The 20,442-nt window shown below is 44.1% G+C and overlaps 1 protein-coding gene and 1 non-coding gene across 2 annotated transcripts in view; both read left to right on the forward strand.

The window, feature by feature from the left end:
* Positions 1-20,442, forward strand: part of LBR (lamin B receptor) — a 32,038-nt gene that overhangs the window by 1,019 nt on the left and 10,577 nt on the right. Inside the window, exons 2-8 of the mRNA XM_056138486.1 lie at positions 3,821-4,000; positions 5,874-6,104; positions 8,796-8,879; positions 9,101-9,296; positions 12,655-12,851; positions 15,336-15,390; positions 18,697-18,888. Coding sequence (XP_055994461.1) covers positions 3,836-4,000; positions 5,874-6,104; positions 8,796-8,879; positions 9,101-9,296; positions 12,655-12,851; positions 15,336-15,390; positions 18,697-18,888 — 1,120 coding nt within the window. The 5' untranslated portion in view covers positions 3,821-3,835. The remainder of the gene's footprint in view (positions 1-3,820; positions 4,001-5,873; positions 6,105-8,795; positions 8,880-9,100; positions 9,297-12,654; positions 12,852-15,335; positions 15,391-18,696; positions 18,889-20,442) is intronic.
* LOC130017258 (small nucleolar RNA SNORA15) lies at positions 3,512-3,649 on the forward strand. The gene has a single exon (XR_008791366.1). It is a non-coding gene; the product is annotated as a small nucleolar RNA SNORA15 (small nucleolar RNA).

Raw genomic sequence — 20,442 nt, forward strand, 5'->3', positions numbered from 1 at the left:
ACTGGCCTCGTGGGGCACGCACAGCCCGCTCGACCCACGCTCCCGGGTTCAGCCCGAGGGGCCTGGCCAACAAACACTAGTGGCTGGGCCAGCGCACTTTTGTCGCAGCTGCCTTCAAGGAGAGGATGGGGGCCGGGGCGCAGCGGGAGGAGTGGAGGCTCCTTCTGGCCGTTTTGGAGAGCTGTGTCGGTAGAAGGGGGGACAGTGAGTTGCAGGGGAGTGATCACTGCCGTCCGGGATCCACACGGTTGAGGGGAAATGTCCGGGATGGTGATGCTGCCGTTGCATCCTGCGGCGAGTTCCTGTTTGCCTTTTGGACTCAGGTGTTGATGGGGACACCGTCAAAATTTCAGAGGCGCTTCCCTTTCTCTGCCACCTCCAGACAAGTGAAGGAAAGGTGACCAGAGACAGTGTGTGTATGTAGGCACTGGACACATGGATATATATGTATATTTGTCTTTGAGCTACACCTGGTGTTGCTCAGGCTCTTTGCTAAGGGATCACCCGTGGCAAGGTTTAGGGGACCATATGGGGTGCCAGGGGTTTGGCCATGTGCTACACAAACCCCTACCTGCCACATACCATTACCCTGGACCTGGAAGGCATCATATTAGGGTATGATTGCAGTGAATTACCTGGACAATTGTGTTCAGATCTTGTGAACGGGGGTGCACATAATTGCTTCTAGTTTAGTCATGTGGAACATTTGTCTAGTTTGTAGGCTCCTGAGGACAGTGCTCTTTTCCAATGTACACTGATCACTACCCCAAATCCCATTTCTTTTTCTTTTTTTTTTGAATCCCAATTCTTGTCTTAAAACTTTAAGCATAGAAATCTACTGTCTTCCAGATAACTTACTTTGCATAGCTCCACATTTTTAATTGGTAAAGGAGAAAGCTCCATTGCTTTGGTCTCTGTTCAGTGTTGCACACATGCTGTGTAATAGGTGCAGCAGAAGGAGACCAATAAATAAAAATCAGAAGGGTACAGAAATTGTTCGTAGCCCCAAGGGAATAAAAAATCTAGGGACTAGACAGATAGTACAGTGGGTAGGGTGCTTACCTTTCATCTGGCTGGCTATTCAATTCCCGGTACCACTAGGAGTGATCCCCTGAGCACTGCTGGGTATGGCGCCCCCACCCCCCAAAAAAGACTATCCCCCAAAATTCTGGATTGCTCTTAAATTATGAGCGTCTGTGTTTCAAAAGGGTTTTTTTTTTTTTTGGTAAGGAGTGGCTTGAAATTTGGTATCTTCATGTAGAAAGACAAGAAAGACGCTGTCACCTGGCATTGGTTGCCTGCAGTTTGATTTTGTGTGTGTGTGTGTGTGTGTGTGTGTGTCTTAGGGGTGGGGATGGGGATGGGACTGAGGATAAGGTGGGGAGGCATGAGAAGAGAGAAAGTGGGTTGTTTCCTTCCTCTTTCTTGTAGGCTCTGAGCCAAGTGTTGAAATGGGCAGAGTTTTGCTATTGTCACCTTCCTTTTTTGTGCTCCTGTACACATTGTGAGGTGACCTGTCTGCTGCCCATCCCCCGGCCTCCTAGGTTCCTCCTCAGAGGTTATTCCTCATCCAGGTGTGACTTCAGCCTCAAGAGTTTCTGGATTCTCTCCTCTCTTCTCTAGGCCATTATTACTTCAGAGATACTATCTGGGGAGGGGTTTGGATATAGAAGCTTGTTTCTTTCTGTAAAATGGGCTGAACCTTTAATCACTAGATAAGTGGTTGCATCTTCTTTCATCTGCAGACCTAGCCACTAGCCAAACTAGAGAAGCTTGTAGTTAAGTACTTTTCTCAGGCCATTATGGGAAGACATGGGGTGTTTTGGAGAAACTGTCTTCACAATGAAACTTTTTTCTTGCTTGCTTTTTTGCTTTTTTGAGTCACATCTGGTGATGCTCAGGGGTTACTCCTGGCTCTTCACTAAGGAATTGCTCCTGGTGGTGCTTAGGACCATATGGGATGCTGGGAATTGAACCCGGGTCGGCTGCATGCAAGCCAAATGCCCTACCTGCTGAACCATCTATCTCTCTGGCCCCATTTTTTCTTTCTTAATTCCCCATCTTTAAATGGTCTGAGATGTTCTTTTTCCCTTCCCTTCCCCTCCCTCCCCCTCCCCCTCCTCCTCCCCTCCCCCCTCCCCTCCCCTCCCCTCCCCTCCCCCTCCTCCTCCCCTCCCCCCTCCCCTCCCCTCCCCTCCCCTCCCCTCCCCTCCCCCCTCTCCCTCCCCTCCCCTCCCCTCCCCTCCCCTCCCCTCCCCTCCCCCCCTCCCCTCCCCTCCCCTCCCCTCCCCTCCCCTCCCCTCCCCTTCCCCTCCCCTTCCCTTCCCTTCCCTTCCCTTCCCTTCCCTTCCCTTCCCTTCCCTTCCCTTCCCTTCCCTTCCCTTCCCTTCCCTTCCCTTCCCTTCCTCCTGCCCTACCCTCAGGAATTATCCTGGCAGTGCTTGGGGGGACCATATGGGATGCCAGGGATCGAACCTGGGTCTGTCATGTGCAAGGCAAACACCCTACTTGCTGTACTATCACTCTGGTACCCTGGGAATTATTTTTGTTGTAGAATGGGCTGTTTTGGTTGTAGAGTTAGCTCCTGACCCAGTCTGGTGAGGGGCTGTCTAGAGTTGCTTTAGTTGGTTCCTAGGGAGGGATCTTTCCTGCAGGGCTGTTGGTGGCTTCTCGGATTAGCCCCAACTAGTTCGTTGGTGGTGGAGGTGGGAGATAGAATGTGAAATCCACAGGTCAGTTGGAGGGAGGAATATTATTCCTACCACAGAGCTAGGAACCCCCAGCAATGAGGTGAGTTAGGAAAAAGGATGGCCCATACGGTTTATCATGAGAATGGCAATTCTGACAGATAGTTGTGGTTTCAGATTTTTTTTTTTAAACAAAACTGGGTCATATTTTAGTTCAGTGAAAAAGAATGTTGTAACTGAGGTCTGCTTTAGCAGGAGAGAGCCTAACTAGGATGATGGCCAGGTGTGTGCTTCCCAGGTATGTGGAATTGGCAGTTAATCTTGCTCTGCATTTGGGCCCTTGGCTGTCAGACCTGAAAGAACTTGATGAACTCCTGTTTGCTGTTCATCATAGGTCTGATCTCTCCCTCCATTGGTGGGTTCCAAAAATGGTAATGATGCAGTCTTGATTTCCCCAGATGGCTTGATATTTTTTTAAACTTTGTATTTTGTTGAAAATTAAGTGTATTTTTAGAGCCTCTGTAAGAGTATGCAAATTCATAAATCAGAATTGTGAGATGTGCCTCATTGGTTAGCATGAAACAACAGTTTGTTGTGGGTGTAGCATTTTGCCCAGACCCATTGATGCCTTTGTATGTTTATAATTAATCCTTACTCTCCTGGATAGTGGATAAATCATCCCCTGGAATGTGATTCTAAATGTGATACGTAATCAAAGAACTATGTGTTATCCTGTCATTTCATACCTTCTATTTTCATGTCTTTGGACTAAGCAATTAACATCTTCAAGCTTCACTTTTCTCATGTTAAGAAAACAAAAGCAAGCATGGCTGAATACTGTGTTCTTTTTATCAGTATTTTACACAGCCAGACACCATGCAAAAATAAAGTTCTCCCTTGAAATGGCTTTTGATGGTATGCAGCTTTTTTGTGGCATATCACTATTAAAAGGGGCTACAAATAAATGAGAAAAAAATAGAAAAGAGAAAAAGTTGAACGTACTTTTTGCTCCCAAGGTCTTCACCAGTACAAAGTTTTAGAAAATTGTATTTTAATGTTCAACCCATGAAAAAAAGACAAATGTCAGTATGTATGCATTGATTTCACTTTTTCCCCCCTTTGAAACTATTCAGACTAAGATTTTGAAAATGCCAAGTAGAAAATTTGCCGATGGCGAGGTGGTGAGAGGTCGCTGGCCTGGGAGTTCGCTTTATTATGAGGTAGAAATTCTGAGCCATGACGCCGGCTCCCAGCTCTATACCGTGAAGTACAAAGATGGAACCGAACTGGAACTGAAGGAGAATGATATCAAGGTAAGTGGCTCTTCGCTTCATCAGGCCATGTGGGAAGGAGCTGTTGGGTTTGGTTTTTGGCTTCCCCCAATCAGTTCTGGCGGTTTGGAGGCAAAGGTCATGCACCAGCTACTATGAATCAGACAGTTATTGGCTGCGGAAATGTACGAATGAGGCAGTGCCTTGTCTCCAAGAGGCTCACAGTTTACTGGGAAAGACGATGCTTGCCTCCGTTGTCTCCCTTGTTGAGCTTTTTTTCATTTTTTTTTGGTGGAAGTTTGTCCAGAGTGGTGTTGGGGTACATTGAAGTTAGGGATGGACACTGGCCTCACGGGCTTCAGAGAAAGTTCAAGCTGGTGACAGAGCCAGCGGCTTCCACAAGAGGGCAGCATACTAGTGGCGTGGTATGGGAACACAGCCAGTGTTAGAAGGGTGGACAGGTGTGTGTGTAGGGGGTGGGGGTGGGGGGGTGAAGTAGGGATGAGGGCCAGCATAGGGATACCAGCAGCCTAAACTGGAGGGCTCTAAGCTTCATCCTGAAAATTGGAGATTTTTAATTGAGTGTGACATGAATTAGACTTGTTCTAGCCTTTGTGGTGAGGGCCTAGGTTTCAAAGAATCTGATCTGTGGTATGCACATACTTTTGTAAAATATAAAAGCGAAGTAGGAAGCAGTTGGGGGGAAAATGAAGGCCTCACATTTATTAATTTATTTACTTTTTTGGTTTTTGGCTCACACCTGGTAGTGCTTAGGGCTCATTCCCGGCTCTGTGCTCGGGAATCACTGTGGGCTTGGGGGACCTGTGAGGTGCTGGGATCAAACCTGGGTTTGCAGCGTGTGAGGCAAGCGTCCTACCTGCTGTACTATTGTTCTGGTTCCAGGAGGCCTTAATTTTTCACGGTCAGATTCCATAGGCCTAACATTCCTTTGTCAGAATTAGCAGGTCATTACCGTGGCCCATAGTTTATGGACGACAGGTTCAGTGCTCTAGGAGAGAAATTCGCCAGGTTGTTGACTCAGTGATAGACAGTACATATTTTAGGTGTCAAGGACCCTGTGACTTCTTTGCACGGGAGCGAAGCTCTCGACAATAATGGCAGGGAATGGACCTGGATACGTTCCTTGGCACTGCTGGGTACTTCAGAGCAAGCATCATCGCATGTCTGTCTGTCATTGGTTGTTCCTCCCCACTTTCTACTTACCACCCTCCTGCTGTCACCCCCCCCCCCTGCTCTTGGTATGGCCCCCTTTTTTGGGGGGAAAAACCCTAAACCGGGGTGGGGTCTGCTAAGATTTTGACCTGGGAAATGGTGTGCATTCCAGATTCCAGGTCTCTGGACAGACTGGGATGATTGGTTTGGATTTCATGAGGATAGAGTGAAACCATCTGCTAGGTAATCCAAATGAGTGATTATTTTCAGGATCTGCCTGTAGGTTTTGTTCAGAGTAAAACTCTGCCTCCCCCCCACCCCCTTTTTAAATTTCTTTTGTCTTATCTCAGAATTAATGTTACTGGTGTAATACTAGTGTATTGGTACTCTTCCTTGTCTTTCTGTTTGTTTGTTTGTTTGTTCTTTTGGTGGGGAGGAAAAAAACCAGTGGTATTCAGGGATTATTCCTGTGCAGTTGGGATCACATGGGATGCTGGGAGCAAACCCTGGTTGGCTGCATACAAGACATGTGCCCTACCCACTGTGCTCTCTCTCTGGCCCTTTGTGCTGGTCTTTCAGAGCCCACCATTTCCAGGGATTGTTTCCAAGTTAATGGCAAGGGTTGATGCCCTTAATGGCACCAGTTGTTCCCTCTCTTTTTTGGATCTGTTTTTGTTATTTGTGGTCTTCTCTCAGACTTAATGGTCAAATTATAGCTCAAATTTGCCTTCTTCCCTCCCAGCCTCTGACTTCTTTTAGGCAAAGGAAAAGTGGCTCCACTTCCAGTTCTCCTTCCAGACGCCGAGGGAGTCGGTCACGGTCCCGGTCCCGGTCCCGGTCCCCGGGCCGATCCGCTGGCCGGCCACCCAAGAATTCCCGTCGGTCAGCATCGGCTTCCAGCCAGGCTACTATTCCCGATATTAAGAAAATGAGGAAGGAAGTATTGGAAGTGAAATTGACTCCCCTGGTATTGGTACGGTGGCCCTTCTGTATCACTATTCAGTTCTTTGTCCGAGTCTTCCCATTTGTGTATGGTTTAACTCAGATTACTTGTCGTTATATTAAAATAGAAGTGAAGCATCAAATCTCACTTTGGAAGATTAAATTCAAAAATAAATATTTGGAGGGATAGAAAGTATGCTCAAATTATCAGTGAAAAAGAATGTTTTAAAGTTAAGTTATTAAAATGTTACTTAATACTGAGGTTTTAGAAAAAGCAGTGTTTAAATTTAAAATAGACATAAATTATAGAATGACTTGCGTAAGGTTTGATGGTATCTTAAGAGTTCATGTGTAACCCTAGACATAGGTGGTAAAAAGTTAGTTGGGACTGCATTCCCTGTTATTTCAAGCATCATCACTAGAATAGGATGACTTCTGGAATGCAAAGTGGAAAGTTCGGGCACGTAGAATCTGTAAGGACTTAACACAGTGAGTATTTTGGATTAATTGTATTTTTTGTTTTTAGTAAAAAGTAGAATAAGGTAATTTAAAAAATTATGTTCACTGTTATTTTGGTTTTTGGGCCACATCTGCAGTGCTCAGGGCTTACTCCTGACTCTGTGCTCAGGGATCACCCCTGGCAACTCTTGGGACTATACAAAGGGTGCTGGGAATGGAACCCGGGGTGGCCGCCTGTGAATCAAGCACCCTGTCTCTCTGACCCCCTAAACTTTAATGATTTTAAAACACTATAATAATTATGCTGTTTTGTAGTTAGATTAAAAAAGTTTATTGGGTTAACATTTGTTGACATCCTTTGCTGTCCATTGTTTTTGGGTCACACCCAACTATGCTCAGGGCTTACTTCTGGCTCTGTGCACTGCGTCGAACTCCTGGTGTTGCTCAGGAGACCCTGTGGGGTGCTACGGATTGAACCTGGGTTGGCTACTTGCAAGACAAGTACCCTACCCACAGTACTCTCTCTTTCTCTCTTTTTGGCCCTACCGGCTTTGCTCAGGACTTACTCCTGGCTCTGTATTCAGGAGTCTTCCTGTTGGTGCTTGGGGACTATAGCAAGGGGGTGCTGAGGTCAAACCTGGGTCAGCTGTTTGCAAGGCAAGCTCCCTGCCCACTGGACTACCTCTCTGGTACAGTGTATTTCCTCTTTTACTCGCCGTTTTCACTTGCATTTTGATAATTAGTGAGTGTAAATTTTTGCCCGTTGATTAGTGGCTCTCCTTACTGGTCAGGTGACTTAGGAAACAGATGCATGGTGCTTTCTGTCACATTTTTATTTTTAGCCTTTAGCAGCCATCATATTTTTATACTGTAACCTTCTTATGGCCCTCCTGGTGTCCACTAGCCAGAGCCTGACTCTGCTTCTGCCCTGGAAGTCTCGGACTCCCTGTGTCCCCGCCTGGCGTTTGGGCTGGGGTGTTGCCTAAGAAAGATCAGACTTAAGCTGCAGGGAGCTTTGGCTGTCAAGTCAGCCCTGTGCTTGTTGGCGCCTGGTTGTGTTCTTTTGCAATCATCTCTGCATCCACTCCTGAGTGTCTGTTCGTTTGCACTCAGCACAGTTCCGGGTTGGCTGACCAGCTGTTTACAGGGTTACACTTGTGCTTACTATAGATAATATATTGGACATTTGAAAACAGAGTGGGTCCATTTGCTGCCTTAGTGGCTCATTGGCGTTTAGGCATTTTAGGTATTTATTGAATGTTATTACTGCCCAATTAGACCTTGGTGTGACAGGTCTGGATGCTGTATTAAAGCTGTCCTTTGTAAACTGGCCTCTGAAAAGACAGACTGGCACTTTTCACCTGTTTTCCTTTTTATTTATTCGTATTTTTAATATGCCAGTGACTTTTAAAGGGTCAGAGTGAGAGAGATTATCCATCCATGCTGTGTGGAAAAGTCTTTTGCAATCCAGATCGCATCCTCTGTTCAGTCTGGTGAGAAATTCCCTCCCACTGCATGAAGAGAAAGCTCTCAGGAGACTTGAGTTGAGAAAAAGATTAGAGAAGAGAACAGTTAGGTTAAATAAAATCAGGTAGCATGAGAATCTGAAAATAGGTAGTTTGTTGGCCAGTAATAAAGTTCTGTTAGTATTTTCTATTTAATAGTTTCCCATTACTGGCTGTTCTGGGGCCAGTCAGTTATTCCCCCTTTTTAATTTTTAAAAATTATTATTTTTGGCCACACTTGGAGATGCTCAGGGCTTAAACCTGACTCTGCACTCAAGGATCACTCCTAATGGTGCTCAGGAGACTATATATGGTGCTGGGAATCAAACCCGGGTCAGATATGTAAGGCAAATGACCCTACCTGCTATACTATCACCCCAGTCTTCCCTGTACCCCATTTTAAAGACCCAGTTAATGAACAAATTTATCAGTTTTATACTTTATCTTCGTAAACAAATATTGTTGAGTACATGTTACTGAATAATTGTTACACTCAGTCTAATTACATTTAAAAGATAAGAAATTGTCGGCAGAAATCTGTATTATTATAGATTTAATCCTTGTATGTTTGGAAAATGATAGCCAATTTTATACTAATTGTATTTTTTTTTTTTTAACAAAAGTCGGATGAATTGAGTCTGAAAACCTGTAGCTTGTTTTACTGCTTGATTTATATAATAGTAAGTTTTTGTGATTGGGTTCTTTTTTTCATCAGTCAAGAGTCTCATGATTAAAATGTTTTATATTCTTTAATTTAGAAGCCATTTGGAAATAGCATCCACAGATATAATGGGGAGTCTGAGCACGTGGAGAAGAATGACTTGCCTTACAAAAACACAGAGGTTCGTGAGTGTTACTCTATCCTGTTAAGGGGACTTTCTCTGAGGTAGCCCACTGAAGCAACTTGAGTATTTCTTTTGTCTTCTAAAATTTCGTTCTGAAGTTAGAACTGGATGTTACTCAGTGAACTTATGCCTTGCCATATCGGGATGTGGAGTTAATGTGGTTGCATTAAAGATGATCATCAATTTCACGTATTTGACACAGTTCATCTTTTCATTAGGAAAAATTCCATTTGTCACAAGATAGTAGCTACATTGCTACACAGTACAGCCTGCGCCCAAGAAGAGAAGAGATCAAATTAAAAGAGATCGATTTTAAGGAAGAGAAAAGGGTTACGAAAGGACCAACATCACTGAGAACCTTTGAAGCGCCAACGATGGCACAGACGAAAGACTTGGAGTTTGGAGGAGTCCCGGGTAGGCATCAGAACTGGGCCTCGGGAGGGGAAATGGCTGAAGTTTGCTGTGTGGTGGGCAGGAAGAGCCTTTCTCTGAACAAACTCTGAAGCAGGAACTGAGGGATCTGGGCATGGGATGGGCCCTGGGGGGGAGCCTTCTGATGAACCGCAGATCCAAAGGCCTAAAGGGGAAGTCCCTTTTTAAAAAAATTTTTTTGATTTTTTGGGCCACACCCAGCTGTGCTCAGGGCTTACTCCTGGCTCTTTGTTCAGGAGTCACTCCTGGTGGTGCTCAGGGAACCCTGTGGAGTGCTGGGGATCAAACCCAGGTTGGCTCTGTGCAAAGAAGTGCCCTACCCACTGTATTAAATTTTGAAAATTACTGCAGGCTAGGAAGGATTATAATGCTGTTGTATTTGATTATTAGTTTTTTTTTCTTTTTGTTTTTGGACAACACCTGGCGATGCTCAGAGGCTGCTTCACACAACTCAGGGGTTACTTGACATTCAGGAATTACTCTTGGCAGTATTTGGGGGGGGTGACATATGGGATGCCATATATTGAACCCTTAACCTGGGTCGGCTGTGTGCAAAACAAATGCCCTTCCCACTATACTATTGCTCCAGCCCCTGTGGTTGTATTTGAAACTTTACTAATAGGACTTGAACAGACAATGCGAAGAAGTGATAAGAGAACGTGTTTTGTGAGAGTCTGTGCAGGAAAGATGGTGAGTGGTCAGGGAACTCTGTTGATGGTCAGTCCTGAGCAGCTGCAGGTGGGAAGCCGCCGGCGTGAGCTGAGCAATAGTGTCTATCTGACCCGCCAGGCAGGTCCAGGGGGGCGATGGCATAGAGCTGAAGTGTTCACAGTAAATAAAAGCTTGGATCCCTTAGTGGGTGGAACTGGCAAGTTTATGAGCTTATTAAAGAAAATACTTCTTGCCCAATAGATGAAATTCCTGCATGTCTTAATTGCTTTGTAAATTTTTTATACTCCATAGGAGCTAATCTGGTGAAAGATGGTGTCCGTTATCACTTAAAATCTAGGCACATGTTGCATGGATGTGACACTAATTTTGTTAGGACATGAGGGGTATAGTGGGCCAGACAGATAGTACAGCACCCTTCTTTTACATGGCTGACCCCGGTTTGATCCCCAGCACTGCAGATGGTCCGCTGAGCACTGCTAGAAGTGTTCCCTGAGCACAGAGCCAGGGGTTAGCCCAACAATAAAAACTCAAAACAATAAGAACAATGATAGCAACAAAATGACAAGAGAAATGAGGGCTTATAAAATGTTTTTTTGTTTGTTTTTTTTTCTTTTTGGTCTTTTTTGGATCACACCCAGTGATTGTCAGGGATTACTCCTGGCTCTGCACTCAGAAATTACTCCAGGCGGTGCTTTGGGAACCATATGGGATGCCGGGGATCAAACCACGTCGGCCACGTGCAAGGCCAACGCCCTACGTGCTGTACTATCGCTCTGGCCCCATAAGAAGTTTTTTTAAAAAAATTTTAAGATGAGGCTGGTAATTGTGGATGTTTTAATCTTCAGTTTGTTGATGTTTCAATACTTTTATTCCAGATTGATTTGAGATAGAGTTTAGCTTGATCTACTACTAGTAGTATTTCAGTACTATTTGCTAGTAATGTACTACTATTGTTGATGATGATGATGATGATATTGATGGAGCTAATACCCAGCAGTGGTCATGGCTCTGTGCTTAGCAATAACCCCCGGTGGTACACTGGAATCATATGTGGTGTTGGGGATTAGAACCATGATCATTTGGAACAAGGCAAGCAACTGTATTAATCCTTGTTCTCTTTCTGGCACTCCCCTGAGCCCTCTTACTACTTTTATTTATTTATTTGTTTATTGCTTTTTGGGTCACACCCGGCGATGCACAGGGGTTACTCCTGGCTCTGCACTCAGGAATTACTCATGGCGGTGCTTGGGGGACCGTATGGGATGCTGGGAATTGAACCCGGATCGGCCGTGTGCAAGGCAAACGCCCTACCCGCTGTGCTATCGCTCCAGCCCCCACCTCTTACTACTTTTAAAGCCTATGATTGCTTGCCTATTGGACTTACAGGTAGAGATTAGGAGGCTTTTGTTTTTGAAATATATATATATATATATATATATATATATATCCAATATATATTATCAAAATATGTTGCCTTCTACTTTACACCCCATCATATGTGATGTCCTATTCTTGCTGCATTTAAGTGGGGCAGAGTATGAGATGTTGCAAGGCTGCATTCATAGAATTTTAGAATTTGCTCCAGGAATTCTAAAATTTTAAATAGGGTAATATAGCTAGAGTTAAATTTTTAACTGGATGGTGACTTTGGAGTGTGGGGGTATCTCTGCAGCATGTTGCTCTCTTCTGAGATTTATTTGTGTTTGGATCATGGCTGTCAATGAGCTTATATGGCGCCAGAGGCTGTTCATGGGCATCACTGCCAGGCTCCAGGAAGCACAGAGAGATGTGGGAGGTTACTCTCATTCCCACTCTGAGAGACTGGAGATTTTGGTCACAAAACCGGCATTCCTGAGTTTTTTTTTTTTTTTTAGCAAATTCATTATCATGGATGGGCTCATCTGAGCCTGTGGAGATATGTGAGCATGGAGGCATGACAGTGTTGGGGTTCTGGAGGTTTTTGGCTGCCGGGGCTCTGCTGGGGCAGGCGAAGGGACTCACCTGCGCTCCCCCCGCCTCCCCCCGCACCGAGTGAAACGGAGGCATCTCTATTTTTCGGTTTCTTTATCCAGTCATTTATTCTTGCACACATGGTTTGTTTCCAAAGTTTGACTATTGTGATTAGTGCTGCAGTGAACATAGGAGTCTCTTCTGAGTAGAGATGAAATTTTTCTTTTTCTCTTTTTGGTTTTGGGCCATTTCTGGTTCTGCTTTCAGGGCTATCTCGTGGTGGTGCATGGGGGATCATGGGGTGTTAGAGATCCAACCCAGTCAGCAATCATGTGCAAGAGAAGTGCCCTACATGCTGTACTATTGCTCTGGTTCTTAGATTAGGAGTTTTTAATTGTATGTTAGAAACTGATTTTAGGGTCTAGAAACTGATTTTGGGGCTGTAGTGATACAATAGCGGATAAGGTGCTTGCCTTGCATGCAATCGACCTAGGTTCAATCCCCGGCATCCCATATGGTCCCCCAAGCACCATCAGGAGTAACCCCTGAGTATCAGGGGGTGTGACCCCCAAAACAAAAAACAAAGAGAGAAATTGATTTCAAACACCAGTTGAGTTCTGACCTTAATAAAAGTGATTGGTGGGGGACTGGGAGGTGGAGTGAGGGGTGGGGGAGACGGATGGCCAATCACACCTTGAATGTGCATGATTATTTGCAGGTGTGCTTTTCCTCATGCTTGGGCTGCCTGTCTTCCCTTTCCTGCTCCTGTTGATGGGTCAGCAGAAGGATCCCAGTCTTCTGAATTTCCCTCCTCCCTTGCCGGATCTGACTGGTTTATGGGAGACCAGAGTGTTTGGGATCTACCTTCTCTGGTTTTTCCTCCAGGCTCTGTTCTACATACTGCCGATAGGAAAGGTAAGTTTCTTTTTAGTAGGGCATAGTGTGATGAGATTTTTTTTTTCTTCCTCTTTCTCCTATCTATATGTAAAAAATTTGATTATTGTTTTAGGGTTAAAATTTATCTTCGATTATAAGTACCAAGCTTTTTTAGTTTCTTAAGACTATACTCTTGTATCCTGAAGCATTTGCTGGCTTATGAAGCAGAAGTTTGAAATCTAATTGAGGTTTCTTGTGTAACTTCCCAAACAAACCAAATTGGAAAGAGTATAAGCTATTTTGCACATGAACCCAGCTTATAGAGTTTTAAGGAAGAAAATTTTCTCTTACTATATGTCACTTGAGGTGGAGAATTTTAAATTATCAGTCAATACTAAAATTTGGGCTGGAGCAGTAGCACAGTGGGTAGGGCGTTTGCCTTGCATGTGGCCAACATGGCTGACCCGAGTTTGAGTCCTTCGCCCCTCTCGGAGAGCCTGGCAAGCTACTGAGAGTATCTCGCCCACACAGCAAAGCCTGGCAAGCTACCCGTGACATATTCAATATGCCAAACACAGTAACAAGTCTCACAATGTTATTGGGCCCACTTGAGCAAATCGATGAACAATGGGAGGACAGTGACAGTGACAGTGACTAAAATTTCCTTAGAGATATTTAAAGGAACAAAAGATTCCCTAAACATTAATTCATTTAATGACCTTTTTATTTGGATTTTGCAAGCTTATGGACTGTTGGTAAAACGAAAGAATAAATTTATTAGCTAATGCTGCTATAGGAGGTGTGATAGGAGGGTCGAGCTATCAACTCAAGTACTTTGGAATCTCACTGTAACATGATTCCTTTAGTGGGATTTTTGTGATAATCAGGCGTTTTTACAGGAAAACGCTACAATTAAAAAAGTCTAAGTTAGAATAATTACTAGACTGCTTTAAATTTGATACTCATTAAGGAAAGCAAATTTCTTGGTTAGAAATTTTATATGTAGTCGTAGAATAAAATTACCCCCATGGTCTTTGTTAGATACTTTTACTAGATGAGGGTCATTTAAAGTTAGTATGTGGGTTTTTGCTAACCAATCATGTGGTCTCAAAGGGGTATTTACGTTTCTCTTGGGTTCCCTTTCTTAGCTAATGAAAAAGTCTAGTGGTTTAGCTGTAACTCATATTTTACTGTGGGAATGGGTTGTATATGTCTGGTTTATTTGTGTGTGTGTGTGTGTGTGTGTGTGTGTGTGTGTATGTATGTGTGCGCGCGCACATCTGGTGATACTCGGGTCTTACTCCTGGCCCGATGCTCAGGGATCACTCCTGGCAGTACTTAGGGGACTCTATGGAATGTTGGGATTGAAAAAGGGTCAGCTGGGTGCAAGACAAGCAGCGTATTATTGCTCCGACCCCAGAATTGTACATTTCTGAGTTGTGATTTTTGCACATAAAATGTGTTTGCCATGGCGAAGACTTTAGTTTGACTCATCTTGTTTAAATTGTACCTTTCCTGCGCACCTTTTTTTTTTTTTAAGAAGTTTTATTGGATCACTATGAGATACAGTTACAAACTTGCATGATTGTTTCAGTCATACAGTGCTCGAGCACCAGTCACTCCACCAGTGCACATTTTCCACCACCATTGTTCCCAGTGTCCTACCTGCCACCTCTACCCCACCCCACTCCCTGCCTCTGTAGCAGGTATAATCCTTCTTACTCTCTCTCTATTTTAGGCGTTATGATTTGCAATACAGATACTAAGAGGTCATCGTGTTTGGTCCTTGGTCTACTTTCAGCACAAATCTCCCATCCTAAGCCATCCCCCCAGTCATCATTTACTTAGTGGTTCCTTCTCCATCCCAACTGCCATTTTCCCCAGCAAGTGGGGCTGACTTCCAAACCATGCTGAAGACCCTTCTTGAGCACCTTCTTGTATGAGTATCTCTGCTGGGTATTGTAATTTCATATGAAGAGGTGAAATGCTCCCAGCCCAACAAGTGCTTGTGATCTTTTCTGGAGATAAAATATCCCAGGAGTGATTGGCTAACTGGGTAAAGCACATGCGTATAAGTAGTTCAGCAGGTATCTAAATGAATAATATCTCATGTACCGGAGTGGATTGGTAAGTGGGTGAGTCCAGTGAAAGGGGCCTCATACATGTCAGACATTTACATTATTTTTTGAGTAGTGAAAAGTTACAGGACATTTTTGAAATTAGAAATTGATTAGGTTTCTTGAAAGCAGTTTGTCTCGTGGCGTGTGGGAGGGTAGTGCTGTTGCAGTGGTCTTAGCATATTGAGAAGTTATTACTAGATTTATATTTAAGGTAAATTCTGAAGGTGGAATTGCATCACTGGAGGGCATGCATGCCATTATGGTATTTTGAAAATTACTATTGATTAAACTTTTTTTGTTATCAGATGATTCCCCCTGGGCATGTTGAAATTTAAGTCATATTTGAAGACATGTATGATGGTATAAGCATTAGACTTTAAAGCTTTTTTTTTTTTCTTTAAAGGTTGCAGAAGGAACGCCTCTTTGTGATGGAAGAAGACTCAAATATAGATTAAATGGTGATTTTTTTTTTTTAAGACTCTACTTAATAATAGTTTAGGTTTTTGAATTTTTGTTGTTGTTTTGCTTTGTTTTGGGACCACACCTGTTGAGATGCTCAGTCGTTACTCCTGACTCTGTACTCAGGAATTACTCCTGGAGGTGCACAGGGGACCATGTTGGTTAATGGGCATTGAATCCTGGCTGACTGAGTGCAAGGCAAATGCCTTAGCTGCTGTACTATTGTACTGGCCCCTGGTTTTTGAATTTTGTACTCGTAAATCTATTTGAAACTGATAATAGCTCAGTACTTCCTCTGTGTGAAGGACCATATAGTGTTTGTATATCTATATTCAGCCAACTTTTATATGCAGTAAAATAGCCTCTCACTCATCCCTGTTATTCAATTTTATTTTCTTGGTAGCATTTTTTACCAACTGGAATAATATCTGTGTTGCCATCCAGTCCTTGCTCAGTCAAGTCAGAAATGCTCCATGTATTGGAGTTACTGCACTCCTGTGCTCAGCTGCTTGCCTGGTCCCCACTCAGTATGACCACTGGCCACTGTATTGTCTCTTGCATGTGTTTTAGATCTGTTCTTAGTGCTTTCACATGGAATATTTCCCCTCTAAATGTCTGATCCTTGGGCCCCTTCTCTCCTGCTTTCTCCCTTTTCCCGAGTTATGCCATTCTGACGTCAGCATTGGTTTGGGCATTGGTGTCTGTCTGATGACAGAATTTAGATTCATGGTTTGAAATTGATTCCGTGATTATTAGTGCCCTTGATTCCAGGAAATTGACAGGTAGGAGGTGTTGTTAATAGGAGAGCTCTGAGTGGTGGTCTCACTGAGCCCCTGAAGATCCAGGCACACATTGCCCCTCAATATGGGTATGCCCAGTGTGGTGGTGTGCATGCTAAAAGGGTTAGTCCTCCTTAGCCTGGTGAAGATTTTGATAAATTGCAATTAACTTGACTTTAAGAAATTTACTTAAGTTTAGTTTTTATTAAATGATCTTTTGTTTTATTACATTCTATATTTTAATTTTTAACTTTTGTTTTATTAGTTGCTAATGTTTTACTTTTATTATTTACATTTTTAGTTTTTGGGTCACACCTGGCTATGCTCAGGGGTTACTCCTGTCCCTGAACTCAGGAATTACTCCTGGCGGTGCTTAGGGGACCATAGGGGATTCCGGGGATTGAACCTGGGTCAGCCACATGCAAGGCAAGCACCCCTGCAACTGTCCTATCTCTCTAGCCCCCTCTTACTTATTGAGCCAAACCTGGTACTGGATCCTTTCAAAAAAAATTTCTTGGGCCCGAGAGATAGAAAGTACAGGATAAGGCACTTGTGTGCAAGAGCAACCCCTGGTTTGTTCCCCAGCACCACATATGGTCCCCTTGGCACTGCCAGGAGTGACTCCTGAGCAGAGCCAGGCGTGATCCCTGGGCACCGCCTGGTTTGGCCCAACTCACCCCACACACTAAAGGAAAGAAAGAACAAAACCAATTTCCTCATCTAGTTACCCAGGCTTTAGTATTACGGCTTTTCTCTTTGTGAGGTTTGGCCAACATAAACTAAGGAGATTCCTAAAAACAGTTTGAACAATTATTTAAAATCCACAAAAGCTAAAGAGCAAGAAGAAGCTGCTTTTTATTTTTTTCTTTAATATTTATAATAACTGGAGGGCTGCCCAAGAGTTGTTCAGGAAACCCTGGAATCCTTCCCATTGATTCTCTGCCTATTGAACTTGTGGTCCCAGACCTGGGGTACTCCAGCCTCCAGGGCTGTACCTAGTGATGTCCAGGGGACCATGTGGCACTGGGATTCATAAAAACCGTGTAGGTTTAAAAGAGTTTAATAAGAACAAAACAAAACAAAAAAAAAAACACCAAACTTCTGAGGCTACTCTCTGGAGTATGTCTTATATATGGGGGGGGAAAAGTGGATTTAAATAGTACATTGCCTTCTATGCTGCTGGCCTGGGTTCGATTCCAGCACCCCATATATGGTCTCCTGAGTCTGTCAGGAGTGATCCCTGAGTGTAGAGCTTTGAGCATCGCCAGGTATGGCACCAGAACCAAATCCAAACAACCAAACCCAAATAAGAGATGACCATTTTACTTAGGAAAAATTTTGATTTGGGGGCCAGGACTATGCGGCCTACCCCAGTTTGATCCGCAGAAAGGAATGTTTTAGGTCCAAACACAAAAACCAAAAGAGCTCTTAGGATAAAGACTAAAAAAAAAAAAAAAAAAAAAAAAAATTGATTTTAGAATACTTAATATAACTGACTACTTTTCCATGTTGTTCTGATTTTCCAGATCAATTTGGACTGAGAACACAACTCTCGCAGGCACTCAGCTTCTAAAAGTAAAACTGCCAAAAGAAAAAGATAGGGTCGGAGAGATTGTACAGGGAGAAAGGCGTTTGCCCTGCACACTGCTGACCTGGTTCGATCTCTGGTATAGCATATGGTTTTCTGCACATAGCCAGGACTCCCTCCTGAACGCAGAATCAGGAATAGCCTCTGAGCACCTCTGGGTGTGCCTCTCCCGCAGCCCATCCTCCTTCAGCCTCCACCCCCCCAAAAAAAGACAGTCCACTGTGTTGGTTAGCTAATCTGGCTTGGAGCAGGAGTTTTAATACTCATGGGAGAGTTAATACTCTCCCCCATTTGGGAGGCTGGAGCGATAGGATCTAGGGTAGGTCTCTTGCTTGATGTGGCTGACCCAGGTTTGATCCTTGACACCCCCTGCAGTCCCCTGAGCTCTACTAGGAGTGATCTCTGAGTACAGAGACGAGGAAGTCCTGAGCACTACCACGTTTGACCCAACGTCACTTGCCTTTGGGCCTGAGAATTTGGATCATAGGAGTTTTGATATTCAGCTTTTTCAGAGTAAATCTCTATGCATTTCTTTTCAGCTTTTTCTCCATGGAAAGCAGATTATGACTGCTTAGAGTGAAAAATAATAGCATAAACATACTAGAATACTTGAAAAGTTGTGAGTTATTTCTATCCCTCATATATTTGTATATATTGGATTTACAGATGAAATTAAGACTTCAATAAAAAAGGCATGACATTATTTTGGGTGTTGGGCTACACCTGGCAGTGCTCAGGGCTTACTCCTGGCTCTGAGATCAGGGATCACTCCTGCAGGGGCTCAGGGTACCCAATGGGGTGCTGGCGGTCGAACCTGGGTTGGCTGCCTACAGGGCAAATGCCCCACTACGGCTCCTGCTGCAGGACATTATATTGTAGTCGTGTGATTCTCATGTTAGCTTCAGGTTAACGTTAATTTTTTCTTCTTCTTCCCCAAGGATTCTACGCTTTTCTCCTGACGGCTGCAGCGGTTGGTGCCTCTCTCTTTGGGGGCATCGAGTTTGATTATATGTACAATCATTTCCAGCAGTTTGCATTGGCAGCCACGGCATTTTCTGTGGTCTTGAGTTTTTATCTCTACTTTCGGGCCCTGAGAGCACCGAGGGATAAACTGTCGCCTAACAGCTCTGGTGAGCCTTGGAGAGCTTCCGTCCTCGAGCCCGCAGACTATTGCAGTTGCTACCTAGACTGGCAAAGATGGCTTTGTTTCTAGATTCAGTTTCTGAAAGATGAAGAAGAAACACGCAGAAATAAAAAGACAAAAAATATTTGAAGAATGCATCGAGGGGCTGGAGGGATATAGTATGGCGGACATGGTTGACCTGGGTTCAATCCTGGCACTGCATTTGGTTCTCTGAGCACCGCCAGGAGTGATCTCTGAGACCGAGCTGGGAGTAAACACAACCAAGTCTGGTCTCAAAAAACAGCAACCAATCAATGGAAAGAGGTTTGAGAGATAATAGAGTAGTAAAGGCACTTGCCCTGCATGCAGCATAACTTGGTTTCCTCCCCGGCATTGCAGCACCTCCAAGCCCTTCTTTATCCTGAATGTTGGCCACCAGGAACATTAGTGACTCCCCCACCAAAAAAAAAAAAAAAATTAGAAGATACTAATTTGATTTTTCTTTCCTCATGCTTTTCTGATTTTTCCTTTTTATGTTAACTTGATGATAAGTAAACATTTCAAGATTTTTACTTTAAGTAACATTAATTAAAGTTAATAAAAATATCGCTCCAGCCCTAGGGCTGGAGCGATAGCACAGCGGTAGGGTGTTCGCCTTACTAGCGGCCAGCATGGCCGACCCAAGTTCGATTCCTCCGCCCCTCTCGGAGAGCCCGGCAAGCTACCGAGAGTATTTGATATGCCAGACACAGTAACAACAAAGTCTCCAATGGAGACGTTACTGGGCCCGCTCGAGCAAATCGACGATCAACGGGAGGGCCTTTACCTTTACCTTTTTAATAAAAATATACAGTAACATTACAGTACATGGCCGCTACTACTATTACTACTGCTACACCTCCGTCCCCCAGGGAAAACATGCTCCAGCCCTTTGAGTTGTCTCCTTGGCCCAGCTATTATTTTTTGACTGAGCAGTGAGCGTTCGTTAAATGCGTGCGTGCGTGCACACACACATCCGCGCGCACACCAAGGTTGTAGATTGATTCTAACCTAAAGTATTTAAATATTAAAAAAACTAACTAAAGGTGCACATTAAAAAAAATTGAGTTTATCATTCAAAACCTCTAACTCTGTAAAATCCAGTGACTTGGCCCCAAGGACTGGCACCCCATGAAGCCAGCCCGCAACCATGTTTTAGTTCTGACTCAGTGTCCTCCCTCCCAGCCCATCCCCGTCCCTCAGGGATTCTTTGTCGGGCTCCTGAAGGCAGTTGCATAGTGAGCCCTGGATATTAGGCAACAGTGACGTTTCATTAGAAGAAAAATTGGGGCTGGGGGGCTAGGGGCCACACCCACAGTGCTCAGGGCTTCCTCCTGGCCCTGAGCCCAGGAATTGCTCCAGGTGGACTGTGGCGACCAGATGAGATGCTGAAGATTGAGCCTAGGTTTGCCATGTGCAAGTCAAATGCTTTATGATCTCTCTAACCCAGCAGTACAATTTTAAAGCCCCATAATTGTGTTTAGAGTTCTGTTGTTTGGTTAAAAACTTTTCCTTTTTTTTT

The sequence above is a fragment of the Sorex fumeus genome, unplaced genomic scaffold (assembly GCF_029834395.1).
Source record: "Sorex fumeus unplaced genomic scaffold, SorFum_2.1 ptg000007l, whole genome shotgun sequence".
In the NCBI taxonomy this organism is placed as follows: domain Eukaryota; kingdom Metazoa; phylum Chordata; class Mammalia; order Eulipotyphla; family Soricidae; genus Sorex; species Sorex fumeus.